The sequence below is a fragment of the Nematolebias whitei genome, chromosome 20, assembly GCF_014905685.2.
Source record: "Nematolebias whitei isolate Nwh7 chromosome 20, NemWhi1, whole genome shotgun sequence".
Classification (NCBI taxonomy): Eukaryota; Metazoa; Chordata; class Actinopteri; order Cyprinodontiformes; family Rivulidae; genus Nematolebias; species Nematolebias whitei.
The window spans coordinates 31,326,368-31,343,197 of NC_056517.1; the positions used below are offsets into that span (position 1 = coordinate 31,326,368).

General features: G+C 37.2%; 1 protein-coding gene across 1 annotated transcript in view; it reads right to left on the minus strand.

Moving 5' to 3' along the window:
- trpa1b (transient receptor potential cation channel, subfamily A, member 1b) overlaps positions 1 to 16,830 on the minus strand; it is a 25,999-nt gene that overhangs the window by 7,765 nt on the left and 1,404 nt on the right. The window contains exons 2-15 of the mRNA XM_037693769.1: positions 14,946 to 15,108; positions 14,629 to 14,804; positions 13,651 to 13,758; positions 13,425 to 13,533; positions 12,943 to 13,088; positions 12,060 to 12,196; positions 9,352 to 9,400; positions 6,531 to 6,630; positions 6,345 to 6,445; positions 3,729 to 3,904; positions 856 to 1,020; positions 603 to 717; positions 273 to 439; positions 8 to 98 (exon numbers count right to left, since the gene is read on the minus strand). Coding sequence (XP_037549697.1) covers positions 8 to 98; positions 273 to 439; positions 603 to 717; positions 856 to 1,020; positions 3,729 to 3,904; positions 6,345 to 6,445; positions 6,531 to 6,630; positions 9,352 to 9,400; positions 12,060 to 12,196; positions 12,943 to 13,088; positions 13,425 to 13,533; positions 13,651 to 13,758; positions 14,629 to 14,804; positions 14,946 to 15,108 — 1,803 coding nt within the window. The remainder of the gene's footprint in view (positions 1 to 7; positions 99 to 272; positions 440 to 602; positions 718 to 855; positions 1,021 to 3,728; positions 3,905 to 6,344; positions 6,446 to 6,530; positions 6,631 to 9,351; positions 9,401 to 12,059; positions 12,197 to 12,942; positions 13,089 to 13,424; positions 13,534 to 13,650; positions 13,759 to 14,628; positions 14,805 to 14,945; positions 15,109 to 16,830) is intronic.

The following is a 16,830-nucleotide window of genomic DNA, read 5'->3' on the forward strand; positions in this document are numbered from 1 at the left end:
GCAAAACCTTGCAAGTCTCTGGCAGAAACTCAATCATGTCCAGTATGGGGCATCGCTGATCGGAGTCGGAAGCAAACAGCCTCAAGGCCTCGTCACATCTGGAAGCATGGAAGCTCAAAATGAATTCGGCTTTCGGAATTTATCTGAACTCTTCAGCAAATAAAATAAAATATAACATGTACTTTGACAAGTTTTCTACCTATTTTAGGTAGGGGGAAAAGTTTGCTTTTTAAAATATATTTGTAAGACTGTGTCTTGCTTCATGAACGCACCTGTCACTGTCGATCACAGCGTTGACCACGTCTTTTCTTCCGTTCTGCAGAGCTTCATGGAGGAATGAAGTCTCATTTTTGTTCAGTACGAACTCGGCCCCTCTGACCAGCATCAGCCTGACTGCAGCCACATGTCCCGCTCTTGCAGCAATATGGAGCGCAGTGTTCTGCCATGTTCATATTGTACCAAAAACATAGGATTTTATGCATATTTTTAAGATAATATGCTAAAACTATATCGCACAAATGTAAGCTCAGGGTAAAAATGAAAGAAATGCATGAGGTTATTGATAATACATGTAGAAATTATAAAGCAGCTGTCTCTTTTACCCCGTCCTCATCAGTTTTATCCATTAACTTGATATTGGCTGACAGTAAGATGTCCATAGTCTGTGTGTATCCTTCAGAAGCAGCGTGGTGAAGACATGTCCACCCTTTGTAATCACTGTCAAAAGTTTCACAGGTATATATTACACTGCAGGTGTGTCAGTATGACAAAAGTGACCATAAATAACAACAAAGTCTGATGTGCGCTTGTGCATGAGCTTTGCATGTTTTCAGCAGCAGCAGGTTTGGGGTCTACCTGTGAAAAAGCGCTCCTTTGCGCAGAAGCAGCTGAACCACTTTGGTGTGTCCACCTTTCGAAGCCAAATGGAGCGGCGTCAGGCCCCGTTCATCACCTTCGTTTAGCAGACGAGAGTCTGTGATCGTCTCCAGTAACCTGTGGCAGGTATTGATGCGCCCATACCTTCAAGATGAGGGCGATGAGGAGAAAGATTCATTTAGTCTTTTTTTTTTTGGTTACCAAATTGATTAAGTAATGGCTAGGAGTTCCTCAAGGTTCAGTGCTTGGACCAATACTCTTTACCTTATATATGCTTCCGTTAGGTAATGTTATTAAACAGCATTTTCATTATTATACTGATGATACACAGTTATATTTGTCCATGAAGCCCAATGAATCCAATCAGCTACTTAGACTACAAGCATGTCTTAAAGACATAAAAAACTGTATGCCCCTAAATTTTCTGCTTTTGAGTGCAGACAAGAATGAGGTTGTAGTTTTTGGACCTGAGCATCTTAGTAATTAATTTTTCAGTCTTTCACCTTCCTTGGATGGCATTAATCTGCTCTCCAGTTCTAATGTGAAAAATCTTGGTGTTATTTTTGATCAGGACATGTCTTTTATCCCCCACATTAAAAACGTTACTAGAACCTCCTCCTTTCACCTGCGTAATATCACTAAAATTAGAAAAACCTAAAAATGATGCAGAAAAACCGGTTCATACATTTGTCACGTCTAGACTGGACTATTGCAATTGTTTATTTTCTAGGTGTCCAAAAACTTCTTTTAAAAAGTCTTCAGTTGATCCAAAATGCTGCTGCCAGAGTCTTAACTGGAGTTAGTGGGAGAGATTGTATCTCTCCCATTTTAGCTTCTCTCCATTGGCTCCCTGCCAAATCCAGAATTGAATTCATAATTTTACTTCTAACATACAAAGCTCTCAACAACCTAGCTCCATCTTATATTTGAAATATTGTTCCATATTTTCCTAACGGAGCACTTCGCTCTCAGACTGCAGGCTTACTCGCGGTCCCTAGAGTTACACCAAAAGCAGAATGGGAGGAAGATCTTTCAGTTGTCAGGCTCCTCTCTTGTGGAACCAACTTCCAGTTTCTGTCCGTGAGGCTGACACATTGTCCAGTTTACAAACTGGGCTTAAGACTTTCCTTTTTGATCAATCCTATAGTTAGAGTTGGCTTGTTATGCTGCCAGAGACTTAGATTACTAGAAGACAAATTTACCTCATTTCCTTCAATGAATTGTTAAAATTGAATAGGTTTCTTTTGAAACAATTTCTATTTTAACGTGATTCTTGACCTGCCATTGTGTATCTGTTCCTACCAAACCCATCCGGTAGAAGCAGATGGCCGCTTGTCCTGAACCTGGTTCTGCTAAATGTTTCTTCCTCATGAGGGAGTTTTTCCTTTCCACTGTCGCCTTCATGCTTGCTCAAGATGAGAGTTCTGTGATGGAGTTAACGTCAAAGCAATCTGCTCCTCAGATAATGTTAAATTACTATTTTTATGAATGTTTTTGTTAACTTATTTTTATATATGAATGTTTCTGTTCAGTACCCTGAGACGACTTCTGTTGTGATTTGGCTCTATATAAATAAACTGAGCTGAACTGAATTGAATAGTCCAAGCATGACCAAGACTAAAGTGGATTGCTGCAGTCAACTCCATTAAAAAAATAAAAATAAAGATTTTATAAAAAATATATATTTTTCCACTTTGGCCTTGTTATCATTTAGACTAGCTGTTGGATTGTCAGCATAAGCTTAGGTTAATCAAAGAGCTACAAGGACATGGGAAGTAAGGGCATGAAAAGTGCTGCAGCACGCCCCGATGAATGCAAAAGAATAGTTGAATCCAAACACATAATTACAGAATTAATGGAATTAAACAAAACAAAAATTTTACATTGCGCCATATTACATACCTAAAATCCAATATTTTGCTGTTACTGAGTTGTTGTTTTTGGCATACAGTATATACAAGCATAGCTGCACAGTAGTCATAGTGAAATGCACACACCGTGTGTATTTGGTTTCATGATAGTCTTCTAACTAACTCGCACATGCACCCTTCAACTGAAACTTATTTCCACAGCTATGAAGAGCTATCCAGAACAGGTAACATACTATCTGCTTGCAGCTAAGCAGTGGAAGTATACTTACAACTGATGAGTTAAGTATGATATCATAGTATGGTCTTTTGCCCTTTGGCACTACTGGAATGGGTGTGCATGTAAAAAAATCAATAAAAATAATGCTTAATGTTCACTTTTTTACAGAAAGTCCTCACGTTTCTGACTAATTGAATTCTTGTGACAGCTTCATCAGATCAGTGGGTTGTAGGTGCTTTACTGCAATTAATCTTCGAAAAACTCAGTGTAGAAATTTCCCACTGGAATAAAACAACTGGACTGCGTTTACTTTTTTCGATGCAGTCACAGCTTTCATTAATCATTGGTCATCATGTTTAATTACCGCCCACTGGATTTCTTGGTTTCATGGTTTTAGATCAAAAGTCAGTGTCTTGTGAAGAAGCAATACTTTGATTAACCTTTTATTCTCTTAGACTATCATTGATCAATGACAAGCAAATAGTCAGAGCATCTGTTTAATATCTGGGTGGTTTTTCTTTCAACTGAATTGGGAAACTTTAGGAATTCTAACAGAAAGTAAAAGATTTTTTACTTTAACAAAGATAAACAATGCAATGAACGTTTAAAAGGAACTAAACACAAATTGTTACGCCAACATAGATGCACACTTTTTAAGAAATTTCCAAGGGTCGCGCAACTTTAGTAATCAACTTTCAGTTTAATTAATGTTATTTGGCTCAGTGTGTGGAAAATCCTGCTCCTCAGGGACCAATTGAACTTACTGAGCGGCAAAATGCAAAGCAGACTTCTTGTCCTTGGACTTGCAAGCAAGGCCAACCTGCCCCGAGAGGCCCAGCATGTTCTTCACCGAGTCATGGATACCCAGTCTGCAGGCGTAATGCAGCGGGGTGCAGCCCTCGTTATCCTCACAGTTCAGCAAAGCCTTCACATTGTTATGCTGAAATCAAACAAAATAACATATTATGATCATATTAAAATAGTTGAGGGCCTACATGGAATTTTAAAAAAAGTTCATTATCACGACATTAATGTTAAATTTGAAGCAAGCTGAATGTACTGAAAAGAAGAGCTCATTCAATGTTAACTGTCTGCTTTTGTGCACTGAGATGATTTTGATCAAATTATCAAAGTCAAAAGTAGTTTATTCAGGAATATAAGGCCTTCTGACCCACTGTTCCACAGCAAAATAACCACATAATAGATCATTGCCAGGGCACAAAACGTGCAAGTATTATAACATATAATAAGCCAATCACAGCTTTACATAAATAAGTTGTTGTGCATATCATTTATACTTACACTATACAGAAAAATATGTTTTCTTAGCTTTAAAAGCCTCATAGCTGTATGCTCCAAGTATGGTAATCAAGCCTTTTCTGTGTCACAGATATTAAACTAACAAAGGAATTACTGTCATTCAGTATTTAATGCAAATTATGTTGCTGTATAGTACAATAAAGGTCACAGACAAAAATAAAGTGGTTCTCATCTTCACCAGCTTAAATTCCAAGAACATGATTACATTATAAACACAGCTGCTCATCCATAGGTAAATGAGACCACTGGTCAATTTCAGTGGCTAAACTATGCGCTGAACACCTTTCGAATAGTCAGCAGAAACCTTTCTGGTTCACAAATACTTTAATACTGTAAATAAAGTTGTAGTTTTTTTTGTTTGTTACTTAAAGACCATGCTGTGTGGGCATGGCTGAGAAACCCAATTGTTTTGTATTGTTTTTCGATGAGGTTTTTAAGGGTGGATGAATGTTAGGTGCCCTGTTATGTGTAATAGAGCATGAGAAAGCATTGAAGAGCATATGACAGACCATGACAGAGCATGATAAAGCATTATATTTCATAAGTGTGAAAGAGTGTGATAGAGCTTTATAGACCATAATTCAATATATTAGACTGTAATAAAGCTAAATATAGTGCAATAAAGTGTAACAGAGCACAATAGAGTGTCATAGAGCCTAATAGAGCATCACAGAGTACCACAGAGTTAGTGTCATTGAGTGTTAAAGAGCTTGATAAATTCTTTAAAAGAGCATTATATAGTTTATCTGAGTGTGATAGAACATACTAGAGCATAATATAATCTATTAGAGAGTGATAGAACAAGATTGAGTATGATGAAGAATGACAGAGCAAACTAGAGTGTTATGGAGCCTGGTCGAGTACCATAGGTTGTTACAGAGCATCTTAGAGTGTCATAAAGCCTGATAACATAGAATTGTGTGATAGAGGATGATAGAGTATAATTAATTGTCACAGCACCTGATGAGAGGATGTGTGATAATGTGTAATATAGTGTCATAAAGCATGATAGAGGATGATAATTTTTTAAAGAGCATGATAGTGTATGATAAAGTGTTAAATTGGCTATTATAATCTGGCAGAGTATGATATAGCCTGATAAAACATGACGGAACACAGTAGAGCGTCATGAAGCCTGGTAAAACATCTTATGCAGTGTGATAGATGTTAGAGCCTGATATAGCATGAAAGAGCTTGATTTGATTGAGTATAAACGATGCTAATAGTGTATAAGAGTGTGATAGAGCATAAAACAGCCCATTGGAGTGTGACAGAATCAGATAGTGTGATAAAGTGTGTCAGAGCACAGTAGAGTGACCTGGAGTCTACTAGAGCCCCATAGAGTGTGATAGAGCATGTTAGAATGTCATAGAGCTTAAAGGAATGTGATAGAGTATAATGTAGTATCAGCAAGAGCCTGATAGATCATAAAGGAGTTTAATAAAGTGTAATATATTGTTGATGAACCTGCTATAGCATGAAAGAGCTTGATAGAGTGTAAAAGAGGATAACAGAGTGTATCAGAACGTGACAGAGCTTACTAGAGCATAAAACATCCCATTTGAGTGTGACAGAAACAGATAGAGTGTGATAAAGTGTGGTGGAATACAGTAGAATGGCCTGGAACCTGGTAGAGAACCATAGAGTGTGATAGAGCATGTTATTGTATAAATTAGTGTCACAGAGATGGAGTGTGAGAAACTTTGATGCAGCATCATAATGCCTGATAGAGCATCATCATGTTTTTAAAAGCACAATAGAGAATGATAAAGTGACAGAGCTTAACATCACCTGTTAGAGTGGGATGGAGCCAGATAGTTTGATAAAGTATGACAGAGCACAGAGTGTCATGGAGCCTGGTAGAGTTTCATAGAGTGTCGTAGAGCTTCATAGAGCTTAATAGAATGTGATAGAATACAATATAGTGTCAGGGAGCCTGAGACATCAGAAAGGGGTGTAATAAAATTGTTATTGAGCTTGATATGGTGTGACAAAGTGTAACAGAGGGTGATATGGATTAATTAATTAACTGCTAAGCGACAATGACTCATTGAGAGTACCTGCAGTACTTCATCTGGGAGATTTTTCAGTCCTTTGGGCTGCAGGATGGCCAGGTGAAGGAAGTTGCATCCACATTTGTCTTTCACATTAACATTGGCTCCTTAAACAGACACAAGCATATGCTTACAACCTGTTCCTAAATTACCTCTGCTCTCCTGGTTGAGGTGCACAGCTTTGTGTCTCACCTTTTGACAGCAGCAGAGCTACAGTTTTCCACGCTCCACAGCTGGTCGCCAGCAGCAAGGGAGAGTTTCCTTTACAATCAGTGCTGTTAAGGTCTGCACCCTGCAGAGAAAAGGCATATAAAACTCAAATTAGTTCATCCATTTTGACACGCTTGCAGTAGTTAATACAAGCTTTGTGGAAAGTATATTTAGTCATAAGTGTAGTGTATATAAAAAAGTTAAATAGACTTTAAATGAATGTATGTGTTGAATAGTTTACATCACAGATTTGTAGGGTGACAGTAGCAAGCTTATGCAAGAAAACTTCTCTTAAAATATTTCACATATGCTTATGAACTATTGCAGCTTCTTAAATATCCTCTATTTAGAAAAATAATGTTTAATTTTGATTAACTTAGGGCTAACCAAGTAGAGCCAAGACCAAAGTGGATTAGATCAACTAATCAGCTCAAAGATGATCAACTGGACTTTCAAAGCAACCGACAAAATCTTTTCAACAAAGTGACAGGGTCCTGGAGAGCCCTCATGTCCCACTGAGAATCTCAGGAGGATGCCAAAAACGTATACAACTGGATTTATGATAACAGGTTTCCTGCTTTTTGGAATCGGCTGGTTCGTGGTCTATCAACATAAAAGAAGACAGCTGCAGCTAATTTGGCCCTCATCAGGCTGCTTGCTTGTGAAGGTTTGGTTCATGCTTTGAGGACTCAAAATCAGCGTATTTATGAGCTAAACAGTAAGATAGAAGGGATTTGTGAGAATTGCAGACCACATGCGACTTTGGGACTCGCCAACATGTTGGAAACGACCATGGAGGGTCTTGAAAGCATGGATAGAATGCATTCTAATCTGACCATTTTGGATCTGGAAAGTACCAGTAGGACTCAAGGCTGACAGAAAATACAGTCTGGCTGAAAAAAATCAACAATTGTAGCTTAAATTAATCTGACCCCCCCCCCCCCCCCCCCGAGAACTTTTGTGGAGACTTATAAGAACTGTACCGGTTGACCATCATCTTATCAGGACTATGGTCTGTCTGGAAGTGCTTCAAGGACCGCCTTGCCGTCAAATATATATGTAACATGTTCATAAATGTGCTTGCTGGCAGAGTTTTTTGACGTCTTAACTCGTGTCCTGATAGGACAAGGTGAAAATAGATCTTTTTTGTAATGCCACTACCCTCTCCTCATGGCTTTCCCCCCCTTTTCTATCTAAAAAAAAAGTATTCTGACAAGGATAAAAGGCCGCGCTATCATTGCAGCAGCTACGTGCACTCCACCCATCTTTCAGACGACTGTATGAACATATTCTCGCTGTATCTCAGTACAGTGATAATAAAGGTGATTCTGATTAAAAGCAGAGATAAGCAAACAAAGAAATAATTGATTTAAATAGAGTTTAAATATGTAAATAGTTCTGTTAAATGTTCCCCACCATTAAACGTGTTGCCTCAAATATACAACAAAAGCAGCAATGAACAACAGGATTATTTTGCAGTGTTGGGCAACAAGCTTAAACTATTTCTCCTGCCTGAATATCACCTGTGAGGAAGGAGCTTTTTTTTTTAACCTGATACTTCTGCATTCATTCCCAGGAAGCTTTCCCATTAATATGAAAGTGGACATTAAGTGCAAATTCATGAACCTTTATTTACAGGATTTACACCTTTAAAAGCATCAGCTGGTTATAAACAAATCTTACCTTTAATGGAAAAAAAGTACAAAGTAATCCTTCATTTTTTTTAACTTCCTCTTCCATGCAGATAGACTTTCTTGTAATATTTTAAATCAACCTTAATGATGCATTTTACAAGCTTCTTAATGTACTTAAAAAAAATGTTGGCTGCTATTTTAAGTCTCACTATGTTAGATTGCATTTCAACATTCAAGCAGCTAGAGTATCGTATTTTTCGGACTATAAGGCGCACCGGATTATAAAGTGCATTAAATGAAACAAAACAGTCAAGTCAAACTTTATTCAACTCATTCACAATAATCACATAAAACTGGTTCGAGGTCAGTAAGCCAAACCAGAATTAATACATAAGGTGCACCTGATTTTAAGGCTCACTGTCCATTTTTGAGAAAATTAAAGCGCCTTATAGTCCAAAAAATACAGTAAATAAAAAAAAAAAACTTTGTCACAGACAATAAAATTAAATATAATTTTTAAATTATGAATAAACCATAAACAAGCAGAAAGTTTGAACAGTAATGTTTAAAATAATTAGGTGGAAGCCCAATAACTAAAACAGCACAATAAATGCCTGCATGTCCAGTTTAATTAATTTAATTTAATTTAATTTAATAAGCTATCGGAAAGACAATGAGTCATTCATCCTCCTAAAGCTGCTGCTTAATGGCTTCGTTTTATGGTTTTATCACTAAAACGGCTTGTGTTTACATCCTGTTACAGTGTTTGCCAACAAAATGAGTTTATGTTAAATACACTAATCCCCCTCCTAACAATTAACTTCTATTTAAACAACCTTTGTGCAACAGATGGGTCATTTGCTCTGCAAGCAATGGTCATCACCTTGAACATTTACAGAGTCGTCTGGTGCATGCAAAGTGACAAATATTGTGCAATAATAAAAACAGGGTTGTGTACATATCAGCTGATTACACTCTAATGAGTTAAATCCAAAGAATAAAGATAAAACTCAGCTGTGTTACATTTGTTTAGACGATCTTAAAAATCTCAAAAACGTTGTTTAATTTTAGAAGCACGTTCTGAATTTATATAATAAAACCAGATTGTGAACAAAATTCCTGATACTGAAGCAGGATGTTCCTGTGTGTTTGTAGGGTTTGATATTTACCAGTGAAATGAGGAACTCTGCCAGCTCTGCGTGGTCAAATACTGTAGCCCTGGAAGAGTGAACACAGTTGTTGTGAACCCGTACACTCGGCTCCGACAGCTAAAGTCTTCCTCTTGCTGTTGTCAGAAAACAGAGAATCCAGCTCTGATTCGGCTTTGTCAGAGTGTGATATAATAACCACATTTTCTTTTGCTGTTTGATGGTTTCACCGGATTGCAGCAGTTGCATTAATCATAGAATCTCAGTCGTCTACTGAAGTTTTGCATCTCTACTGAATGATACAGTTAAAAATATTTGGTATTCTAGAATTCTCTTGTTTGTGGAGACAGAATGGAGCAAAGATGTTGCATTTGAAGACACCATCACATATATTGGTCAGTATTTTACAGCTTATTGTGTGAATGTTTATGAAGCGTTCATATTGTGATCCATTTTTCTCCTGTATGTTTTTCAGCATCTTTCTTGTCCTGCAGTTTTCAAGCTAATTCAACAAATCATACATCAAAATGTTCAGCTCTTGCAGGACAATCCTGCTATGACTTTTGGTATTGGTGCAGCTTTAGCTTTTTAAAATATTTAGCCTTTTCTGCCATTTTTTTCTCATAGAAAATGAATTGAGCTCATTTTACATCCTTCAAATCTGTTTACAACCTTTTACTGCTGCTTTCACATTTTGTTCTGGTTCAGCTTCTTTCAGCTTCCTTGTGCAAATTTAAACTTTTTTTCAGCTACTTTCAGCTATTTTAAGCTGTTTTTTTTCAGCTGTTTTGTGCTCTTTCCAGCTTCGTTCTGCTAACTACAACATTTCTGTGCTTCTTCTAACTTCTTTCTGCTAATTTCATCTTCTTATGCTTCTTTCAGCTTTTTCTACTATTTCACCTACTATTCAAGTTTTATACTAATTTTAGCTTTTTCAGCTAATTCCACATATTTTTACATTTATTTGAACTTTGCTCAGCACAACTCAGCAAAATTTAAGCTTCTTTCTGCTTTTTTCAGCAACTTTTCAGTTGGTTTTTTTTTTGCTAGTTTAAGCTTTTTTCAGATAAATTCCACTTTTTTCAGCGTAACTGGGCAAACCTGTTCTTTCTGCTTTCTTCTGCTAATTTAAGCTTGTTTTAACCTTTCAGCTTTTTTTGTGCATTTTTAGCTAGTCTTGGCTGTTTTAAATTCAAGTTTTTCATGGTCATTTCTGCTACTTTCAGCCTAATTTTCTCCTTTCAGCTTGTTATGCATCTTTCAGCTTAATTATGCTAGTTTCAGCTAGTTCTGATACTATTTAGCTGTTCTATGTTAATTTCAGCCTTTTCAGCCAATCCCACATTTTTTAGCTCAGCTCTTTCTTTCCACTTCCTTCTGGTAGTTTAAGCTTCTTTCTGCCTTTCAGCTACTTTTCAGCCATTTTTTTTTCTTATTTCAGCATTTTTTTAAGCTATTTTCCCTATTTTTTGTGCTAATTTCTGCTCATTTAAACCTATTTCAGCAAACATGTGTTATGTCTGCTTTCTTCTGTTGATTTAGGTGTGTTCTTCCATTTCAGCTACATTTAAGAATGCTTTTTTTAACCTAATTTCAGCTGTTATTCAGCAAGTTCTTCTGCAATCAGCATTCACACTGCATTTTTGCAGGAAATGCAATTTTTCTTGTTAATTCTGTCCTTATTAAAATAAATATTAAATCCTATAGTGTGGACATTTATTCTTAATTCAGCTTTTGATGGTGCAACACAAACAACATTTAGCACATTATATTTTATAGATAAAACTCACGGTGGCTCTGATCATGTTAGTGCTTCATGATTTAAAAGTGATATTTTCAACCATGTGGAAATAAACTTCCAAACAAATCAAATATTTCCCTAATTAAATATGGTTTTATGATGTAAGGTTTTTCATTTCATATGAGAAACTTTCCTTTTACAGAAAATATGTGACTGTAATAAGGTTGGGCAAGCTGTGACATGTTTTATTGTTCACAAATGCTTTTGTTAGCCAGTGCATTACTTTCTCTCATAAGTGTTTCTCTCCTTTTTTTTTTATACAAAAAGTCATAAATTATCATAAAAATTAACGCATTTGACCTTAAAAATCTACTTTAGTATGTAAGCAGTTCATCTGAAAGAAAAGGAATTTGTTAGGTGAAAGTAATATTTATTGTGGTGGAATTTATTGGGTATTTGATCGTAGTGCTAATTTATAGTATGAGCACCATATAAAAACACAACTTACTTTAAAAATATGTACATTTGATTTGTTAGCAAATATCTCTCAAACTTTTACTTGTTCAGTTTGTAGAATCAATTACAATAGATAATAGTGATAAAACGTGGACAATCAAGGAAGTTGACCAGAAAATTCCAAATTTTTTTTCAAGTGTGGTTCTGGAGAAAAAAAAATGGATATGAACAAATATCTTACCTGTTTCAGATAGCTTTTTGTAAAACCTCAGTTAAGAGGAAAACAAGTGAATTTGGTCTTGGCTTCGTTGAGTCTTTTTTAGTTTTCAATCCAATTTATTCAAACTGAGGTTGTTCATAGAGCTATCTACAGCAGGTAAGATATTAATTGTCATCTTTTTTACATAACTTCACAATATGTAATTGATCCTTTTAAGTCTTAAACATTAACACATTTTAATAATATAGACATGGATTCCTGACAAGATACCCAGTAAACACACACCGGTATTCATTGATTAGGGGAACCCACCTGTGTAGAGGGGTCTGACAAGCCCCATCAGTTAGATTGATGACGTCATCTACTTGATCAACAGTGGAGAGCATCAGCTTGACCACCTCAATGGCGCCTTGAGTGCAGGCCAAATGAAGAGGTGTGCACCGATCGTTCTACACCACAAAGTATTGACATGTTGCGCATTAGAGGAGATACAACATGACAGTGTTCCTCTGGAAGATTTGCACAAGAACAGACTAAGAACGATGGAGCGGAACAAAATCACAAAAGCAGGAATGACCATGCAAACAAGTGCACAACTTACTGCTAAACAAATATATTGTGCACTCTGCAGTGTAACATTAGAGGAGAGACTTGCTGCTTGAACACGGGGGCCGTAACACAAGCCTTTAATGAGATAACCAGGACTGGCAGGAGTGGGGATGGGGGGTAGGGGGCACTGATTGCCCCACTCCACTCTCCATGTAAGTGGAGGTAATTTGTATCACTTTAGTCAACTGAAGCTATTACTATACTGGCTATTCCTGCTCTAGCTCTGGCCACCAGCCCAGTGACAAACGCTCCCAGATGGGTGTGAAAAGCGTGACGCGTTCGGACAGCACAAAGTCTCGGACGAGTGTCCGGGAAGACGCTCTGCAGGTGTAGGCAAATGGGCTCCAGGTTCAAAACGACAACAAAATATTTAAAAATAACAATGCAAATCTGGCAAAGCATGCAAAGGACACATGGAAGATGAATCAGAGCATTTGTGATCTGCATAGTTATGACTATTTCATGCTGTGCGATAGGAAAAGCTGTGGCGACAACCAAATGAGCGTCTGGCTCCACGATAGAAAGTTTGAATGTTTGTGAAAGGCGATCGTAGATATTTACATGCTCTCTTCTGGGAGGAGAGTACCTGTTGCTGATCTATTCTGGCTCCGGTGGCGATACAGAGGCGGATGCTCTCGATATTCCCGCCACGCACAGCCAGATGGAGAGGGCTGCTGTTGGACTTGTCCAAATAGTTGATGTGGCTCACCGCAGAGTGGCCGTGTTCTTCTCCTGCCAGCAGCACAGAATTCAATTAATTGTTCCTTAGTATTGATGATGCACTGAACTGCTGGACTGCATAAAAATAACATTTGCATGGCTGACTCTTATAAACTTCTGCTTCTCTGACTTCAGTTTTTGCCTGTTTGTTGCATGTGTTCCTGTATACACTGTATTATAGATATTGCGAGCTCCTTCATTAACCCCAGATTTATCAAGCAAACCAGCCAATGATGAGGATTTCACTGTAAAAGATCTCCTCAGCTGATCTCTAAGCTTGTTTCCTGTTTGGCCTTGTAGGATGTTAATGCTTTGCGCTTTAACAACAGATTATTCCCAATGTCATACCTGCCTTCAGAATGACTTCCATCGCTTTTTTTGCGCCTGCGAAGGCGGCGGCGTGCATGGCAAAATGGCCGAGCTTGTTCTGCTGGCACAGGTGGGCTCCATGTTTAATCTTTGAGCAGATGGAGGAGGAGTGAGAAGAAAGACAAACAGATAATTTGTTTAAAACCAACTGGTCTGTGAGTCATCTGTTCAGACAGGAAGTTATTGTTAACAAACTGGTTCGGACCAGTGTGCTCAAAGCCTCGCAGTTGTTGATGGAGCAGGCCAGGATCAGTGGGGTGTTTCCAAGATCTCCCTGTAGGTTGCAGTCGGTGGAGTTGTAGGACAGAAGAAGCTGCAGGGCACAGAAATGAAATCCTGTGAATATCACCAAATTCATCTCATCTGCATGTGCTTTATTCTCCACCATAGTGACAGATGGAGAAGAAGTGATAAATGTCACCATTACCAGGCTTTCCACGTGGAGTGTACAGTCATCAGGCTGTTTAAAGTCAAGAAAAATGCTTAAATCTAAATCTGACCATAACTGAGCTTATTGTTTTTGCTTTATTTCTTAGCACTTCAATTTTTGAAAATTTTAAACAATAAATATCTTACCTGCTTTAGATAGCTTTTGAACAACTTCAATTTGGAAAAGCACTGCTCTTCTCTTACAGGAAGTGTCCCAGTTTGTCTTCAACGTGTCAAGGCTAACGTTTGCAAATAACCACAAAACTAGATGTAATTAAGGTAAACAGCGTTCAAAGGTTTATTTTAAAAAATCACTTTAACTATTAAAAAAAAAAAAACTCAATTCACTTTTGATTTTCACCTGCTCTGACTATTTATAACCTCATAGATTGACAAAAGTCTCGATTTCTCCAAAACGATGTTGTTCAAGCAGCTGTGTGCAACAGGTAAGATATCACTTGTTCATAATCTCCTCATAGAACCCCACTTCAACGATGTGACTTTTAAAAGCGGTGAAATAGTGACAGGAAAGACTTGACGCAGGGAAAGGCTATAAATAAATCTAAATGATTTAAACTTTAATTTTCTACTTCGGCTCTGTGATGGACTTGCTACCTGTCCAGGGTGTGTGCCGCCTCTCTCCCACAGTAATGGCTGGACATGGGCACCAGTGACCCCCGTGATCCAACAAAGAAGAAGCGGGTAAAAGATAATAGATGGATGGATGGATTTCCTCCATTACTTGGACACTTACTCCCACCAGGCTGTTGTGTCCGAGGCTGACAGCCAGGTGCAAAGGGGACAGGAGGGCCATATTGAGGATGTTTGGGTCGGCCCCCAGGTCCAAAAGGATCCTGCAGCTTTCTACCTTGTTCCTATCCACAGCCCAGTGCAGGGGCACGTTGCCATGATCATCACAGCTGTTCATCTCTGAGCCCCAAACATACAAAAACACATGAAAATGCATTAAATCTGTAGAATCCTTAAAAAAAAAAAACTTAATGTACTTCTTTAAAGACAAAGTTATGAGGCTGCAGATTGTTTTATGATCAGTGACTGAGGCTTGCTTACCCTGCGGGTCGACCACAGAGCTGATAAATTGAATGAGGGTGACATGGCCCCCAGCGGCAGCATGATGGAGGGGACTCGCTCCACATTCGTCTTTCTCACCGAGGACCTCCGGGCTCTTCCTCACCAGGTTCTCCAGAAGAGCCAGGTCACCCTTCTCCGCCAGCTGCGTAGTAATACAGACGGTAATGGAACAGAATTGTAAATTCAATTTATATTTGTTTTTCAAAGACATTTTTTTCTGTGCGTTGTACTGTGATATTTTAAAAGCTGTATTTTTCTGTTTAAATATGAGTTGACTGAAAAAAGTAGAGCAAACTTTTTTATACTATTCACTGCTGAATCCTTCACAAGTCCATGATAGTGAGAAAAGAGCTGCAAATTGCAATAAATTGCCACCTTATGTTGCCTTTGTACTCACCAAACATTTAAGAAAAACTATTTGTCACCATTTTAAACCAATGTAGTTCAAAGTTCAACTCAAAACAAAGCACTAGTGCAGGGGTTCTTTAACTTTTTGGGTTCAGGGACCCCTCATAACCATCATGTTTATTAAATAAGTTTCTTCAATTAGTCTATTTTAATGCAATGGAAACATTTATGTACCATAAATACTCTTCTTTAATAGTGTTAATTCAATTTTTTTCATTCAAGACACACAGTTTTTTAATTTCAACTTCCAAAAATGACAGTTTTGAGAAAATTAACAGCATCAAAAACACTTAAAAACTTTACCTAATCACATAATGAACATACTGTACATGTACTGCCACTTTTTCAAATTATTACAGAAAACTGTTTATATAAAACGGAACAGAATCATAAACAGCAGTAGGACTTCATTTGTAAACCGATCTACGCCAGAACGCAAATAATGTGCGGGCTGGTGCAGGGGGTCTTGGGATCCTCCCCCAGAAATTTTTGAATAAATTAGATGTGATTTCCTGCATTTTGCTGTATTTTAACAGGTTGTTAAACATCTACATGCTTGTAAAAAAATTATTATTATTATTATTTTTTGCGGACACTTGCCCAGGGGTCCGGGGACCCCTTTGAGAGCTACTGCATTAGTGGCGTTAGATGATAAAGTATTGCTGGCTTTTTCAAAAACAATTGTTTGGAACATTTTGTCTTAAAAATAATGTTTTTGGGTTTTTTTTTTTCATCCTTTATTTATTCAGGTTAGTCTCATTGAGTCACAAGGTCTCATTTACAAGAGTTTATCCAGCTTGCACAAAAATCTTAATGTTTTCCTAATACTAACTAAATGATCTTATTCTCTAAACATAATCAAAAAGCAAGACTAAACTTTTTGTAGAAAGTATCACTTTAAAAAGGGAAAATGTGGACAATGACAATTAAAAATTGATGCTTGTGCAGCAAGCACTGGAGAAGCTCATTTGTATGGCTTTTTAAAATACCGGTTTTTTTTTCAGACTACAAGGTGCGCTTAAAATCCTTTTAATTTTCTTAAAAATCGACAGTGCGCCTTATGTATTAATTCTGGTTGTGCTTACTGACCTCGAACTGATTGTATGTGGTTATTGTGAATGAGTTGAATAAAGTTTGACTTATCTGTTTTGTTTCGTTTAATGCGCCTTATAGTCCGAAAAATGTGGTACCTGAAGTACCTTACTTTATTAACCACTTTTGGAAAATGTATGGATAAATTAAAAGGAAATACGCTGTGTCAGTACAAAGTACACCAAACTAACATTTCACAGTGCTATTGTTCAGTCAGCGAGGCTTGTCTCATATTTGTGAGCCTTTTTTTCTTTTAAAACACAGTCTACAATCTATAATAATAATAATAATAATAATAATAATAATAATAATAATTATTATTATTATTATTATTATTATTATTATTATTATTATTATTATTATT